This window comes from Adiantum capillus-veneris, chromosome 4 (genome assembly GCF_014529385.1).
Source record: "Adiantum capillus-veneris isolate H3 chromosome 4, ASM1452938v2, whole genome shotgun sequence".
In the NCBI taxonomy this organism is placed as follows: domain Eukaryota; kingdom Viridiplantae; phylum Streptophyta; class Polypodiopsida; order Polypodiales; family Pteridaceae; genus Adiantum; species Adiantum capillus-veneris.
Window position 1 is genome coordinate 172,991,959 of NC_140934.1, and position 5,229 is coordinate 172,997,187.

Genomic DNA, 5,229 nt, shown 5'->3' on the forward strand with positions numbered 1-5,229 from the left:
TGAAGAGACTTTTGCTCCCACTGTCATACGACTACAATGCGTTTTCTATGTGCATTGGCAGCTCATTTTGGTTGGGATGTACATCAATCATCTATTGTTACTGCTTTCTAATGGTGACATTTTTGAGGAAGTTTATGTAATGTAGCCTCGTGGTTTTGTCATTAAAGGGCAGGAAGATAAAGTGTGCAAATGTAAGAAAGCTATGTATGGGTTGAAGCAATCTCCTCGTGCTTGGTATGAGAAAGCTGACACTCATTTGGTTAAAGGAGGCTCTTGTAGTAGTCCAATAGAAAGCATGAGGGTGATGTATTTCACTTGTATATAAAGCGTGAGGATAATGTATTTCTCATTGTTGTTCTTATATGTAAATGATTTGTTGATCACTAGTTTAAATGAGGCTCGTATTGCTAAATTTAAGGCTGATTTGAATGCTACTTTCAAGATGAAGAATTTTGGGGTGTTGCATCATTATTTGGGCATACAATTTAAGCATTGTGATGGTGGTATTGCCTTGTGTCAAACAAGTTACATAGAGACATTGCTATGTAAGTTTAGAGTTGAGGATTGCAATCCTATTTCCACTCCCATGGAAACATGTTTGAAATTGAGTCTTCATGATGCTGGTGATCCTGCCGATGTTACTCTTTACCAAACTATTGTTGGATGCCTTATTTATGTATGCAACAGGAGGCTGAATATTCAGTTTGCAGTCTCACAGGTCAATGATTTATGCATAGCCCAGGGTCTAAGCATTGGCAGGCTGTCAAGCGGATCTTTTGCTAGTTAGTGGCACTTTACATCTTGGGTTATTTTATCCCAAGTGGAGATCATTGTCACACCAAATTTAAATGCTTTTTCGGACTCAAATTGGGATGGTTGTTTTGTTACACCTTCATTGGCAGTCGGAGCACAGTGACAGTTTTGATGAAGAACCGAGTGTTCGGTGGTCGTACCAAGCATTGAAGTTTATTACCATTATATTAGGAGTGCAAGCTCATGCTCACTGCATCACTCCCATGGGGGACATTTCTACCATGATATGATGGTGATAGGTGTGAGTACACTTAGGACCATTATGGCACACTATCCCACTAAGATCTCTGCTTGTACATACACCCATAGCCCCAAGATCTCTAAGTTTTGTATTTGCACCTTGAGTTTAAAAAGCTTCCTCATTTGTCTGTTTCTGCAAGCTGTGTATGCATTCTGGCAACTCTAAATCCATCAGCCCCAAACACCAAAAGCCAATAGAAGGTCAGCATTAGCTCCATCTAACAAAGCCATTGGAAAATCGAGAATTTGCGCAGTCTAGACTAGCACTATTTGTGAGCACGCTTGTTTAAAATGCAATTGTTCACATGAACCTTGATGAGTGTTAACTTTTTGAGGTCATGTGGATACAAGACCTTAATGAGCCTTGTCTTGTGGTTAGTGACACAAAGTCTAAGTAGGAGATCATCCATATTAAGGAAGTGTCCAGAATTAGAGCAAGCAAGATAACTGTGATTTTACTTTCTAAAGTTGACTGTCTTTGGATCCCCACGATTTATTTATTTTTGCATACTAGGCCATTTGTTGCCCTCTTTGCAACACATTTTCAGAAATGATTCCTTTTATGACCTATTCAATGAAACGACCGCACTTTTTGTGCGTTCCACTATGCAAGCGTGAGAGATAAAAATGCTTTTGCGTTGCCCGGGTGGAAGGTTTCATTGATATGCAAGGAGGTAAAATGTAGTTGAAAACTGTCCACACTACCGACACAAATCTTCTAGTATGGGGTCCTATTTATTTGAGCAAACAAGCCTATGGAGAAAAATTAGATTTTTTAATAATTGGATCAATAGAATTACCTTCAGTGTAAATGTAGGGACCAAACCTCATTGGATGGAACACCTTTTCATCAGATTGTAAAATTAGATTTTTTCCAGTATCTTTTGCTAACATCTCCAAATCTAAACCAAGCTCTTTCAAAGAATTCCTTGATCGAGACCCACGAGCATGTAATTGATGAACATTGCCAAAAGTAAATTCTTGCAATGTCCTGTCCACCTGTATCCATGCCTTTTCAGGTACTTCTGATAAAGATGCTTTTGGCCTCTTCTCCTTCACCTTTTCTACGTCTTCCCCGCCGTCTGTGTCACCATAAACATGAGAAATGAGCACATGCCCAGCAGTGTTCGACTTGGATACATGCTCAAAAGATAGTCTTCCCACACCAACACGGCCGTGGGTTTTACAACTAGTAAGAAACGACGTCCATCCTAATATGTCCGGAAGCATGGGCATGCTTTGCAATAAATCCTCTGCCTTATCAAGTTGTCCTGTGCGGCTAAGAAGATCCACCATGCCACTATAATGCTCAATATTTGGTTCGAGGGCATGATCTTCCTCCATTTCCTTCAAGCATGTATAACCGCCCTCAAAAACCCCTCCATGGCAACAAGCAGATAAGATGTTTGTAAAAATTGCTTTTGTCGGCTTCAGCCCTACCGCCTGCATGTGTCTGGCACAAGCGTTGGCTCTCTCAAAGAGACCTTGCCGTGCAAACTCTGCAATTACTGCACCCCAAGAAACTATGTCCTTACATTGGAGGCGTCTGAATACAATCATTGCCTCCTCAATACCCCCACACTTGGCATGCATGTCCACTAGGGCATTACCAAAAACTATATCCGACTCTAACCTACTGCGAACAATCAGATCATGTAAACACCTTCCCAGTTTGATTGCTCCAATGGTCCCAGATGCTTGCAAGAGGCTCAAAACCATTATCTTGTCAAGCTCTATTCTTTTGTCTTGCATATCTTGCAAGAGCTGAAGAGCAGAGACAGAATCACTGCAATGGAAATATCCTGCCATCATGGCATTCCACGGTGCAGAGTGGCATTTGGGTAATGAGCCAAAAATATTGTTTGCCTCCTCAATGCTTTCACACTTTGCATAAAAATCAAGAATGGCGCTCCCAACTATGACATCCTTTTCAACCTCACAACAACTGGCTAAAAAGTGCAAGAGCCTGCATTGATCAATGTCTCTACTGGAGCTGCAAGCTTTGAGTAGTGACAAGATCAAAACCTTGTCGGGTTCAAAGCCTTCTTGAAGGAATCCTTCAAACAAATCAATCGCACAATCACCGTATCCGTGATGGGCATAACCTGATATTAACGATGACCAAGATATAAGGTCTCTCGTGTGGAGGCCTTTGAACACAAAGTGAGCTTCCACAAGACTGCCACACTTAGCATACATATCAATGAGGGAGCTCCCCAAATTTGCATCTAACTCAAAACCACTTTTAATAACCTCATCATGAAATTTTCTACCCTCTTTGGTATCTGCTAAGCTAGCACATGCTTTTAAAGCGGACAAAAATATTGGTACAGTTGGCTTTACATCCTCCTCTCTCATCTTTTCGATCAGCTCAATTGCAATTTGTCCACGGCCATGCTCAGCATAAACTGCAATTATTGCACCCCATGCAACAACATCACGAGATGACAGAATGCTAAAAGCTTCATGGGCTTCTTCAACACAATTATGTTTACTATACATAACAACGAGTGCACTGCTAATTAGCAAGTCTGAGTCTAGTTCAAATAACACAGCATGGTAGTGTACATTGCGGCCACATGCTAAGGTGCTGCATGCTTCCATGCTTTGAAGTAATGTAGACCTCTTTGTAGGAACGCCTTCCTGATGCATGTAGTCAAATAGCTCAAAAGCAAGGACTGTCCTGCCACAATGAATGCAGGCAGCAACCATAATATCATACGAGGCCGCATCACGATTTACCATAACATCAAACACTTCACGTGCATTGTCAAGGAGGCCACACTTGGTGTACATATCAATGAGAGCATTACCAATAGTGCAGTCGTTCTCCTTGCCAGTGAAAAATTTGTTGCGGATCTGCTCGCCCTGATCTAATGCCCCAACAGCCCCACAAGTTCTCAAAATACAAGAAACCATCATATCGTTTGCTTGGACACCCTTTTCCTGCATTTCATCAAACAATTTAAGCGACGTATGCCCCTGCCCATGTTTGGCATACCCATTGATCATGGCACCCCACGACACCATAGTTCTACAAGGTAAGAGATCAAAAACTCTTAGTGAATCGTCAAGGCTATCCAACTTGGCATACATGTCAATGAGCGTATTGGCAATGGTCACATCAAGATCAAGTGCTTTCTCAACAGTCAGTTGGTGTACCAAATTCGCAAGGTGCAAGTTTCCCACACATGCACATGCTTTCAAACTGGAAAGAAAAATAACCTTGTTAGGCTCTATGCCATCCTCATAGATCCTCTGGAGAAGTTGCAAAGCAGCAAGACCTTTTCCATGATGAGTATATCCTGAAATAATTGCACCCCATGACACCACATCACGCCCAGGGACCCGAGCCAACACTGAATGCGCATCATTAAAATTCCCACACTTAGAATACATGTCAATTAAAGCATTCCCGAGAAAAAGATCCTTTTCAAGCCCAATTTCCAGAATTTCAGCATGAATCAGATGGCCCTCGGGCAACGCCTTTATGTAGCTGCATGACTTAACAACACAGAGCAATGTGACTTTATCTGCTTTGCTTTCGTTTCTGCAGAGCATGTTGCAGTAGGAGTCCAGGGCCTTTTCACTGTTTCCGTTCTTTGTGTAGCCAGAGATGATAGCATTCCATGTGTATATGCTCGGATTTGAGACAACTGTTGTGCCCCTATGATGCCTGAGCATGATGCTCGTATGCAGATCAAGCGAGAATGTTGACACATAATGGTGTGGCTGCCATGTCCACGCTGCACTCACTAGAAACTGCGAAACCTCTCTCCCTCTCTCTCTCTCTCTCTCTCTCTCTCACACACACATACACACAAACACAGAGTCAGTGGTTGAGTGTGTGTGTTGTTGCCCTGCGAATCCTCAACCTTGCCAACAAGTCATCAACCTGCAACTTGTCCATGTGTATAATAGCATTAATTAAGGTCGTTTAAGAGGTTTCATCACTCCAAAAGCTTCCTCTTACAATGCATATGAAATAACATCAAGATGTGTGATAAAGTGAAAGAGGCTTGATTGAAGGCTTCCCAAATAATCTTCACCATAGAAATAACTAGTACGGCCGGCCTTCGGCGGCCTCTCTCTCTCCTCCTCTCCCTCTTTATCGCGTGCGAACGGGCTTTTTTTAGTTTTGGACTTTAACCTTCAGGTTGTAGATTGCGACACGTG

General features: G+C 42.2%; 1 protein-coding gene across 1 annotated transcript; it reads right to left on the reverse strand.

Moving 5' to 3' along the window:
- Positions 1-1,557: 1,557 nt before the first annotated feature.
- On the reverse strand, positions 1,558-5,008 carry LOC147460368 (pentatricopeptide repeat-containing protein At5g27110-like). Its single transcript, XM_086511451.1, has 3 exons — positions 3,307-5,008; positions 3,079-3,158; positions 1,558-2,839 (listed from the first exon to the last, which is right to left on the reverse strand). Exons 1-3 carry the CDS (start codon positions 4,735-4,737, stop codon positions 1,807-1,809), a joined length of 2,544 nt encoding a protein of 847 aa, XP_086367577.1. The 5' UTR covers positions 4,738-5,008; the 3' UTR covers positions 1,558-1,806.
- Between the last annotated feature and the right edge of the window lie 221 nt (positions 5,009-5,229).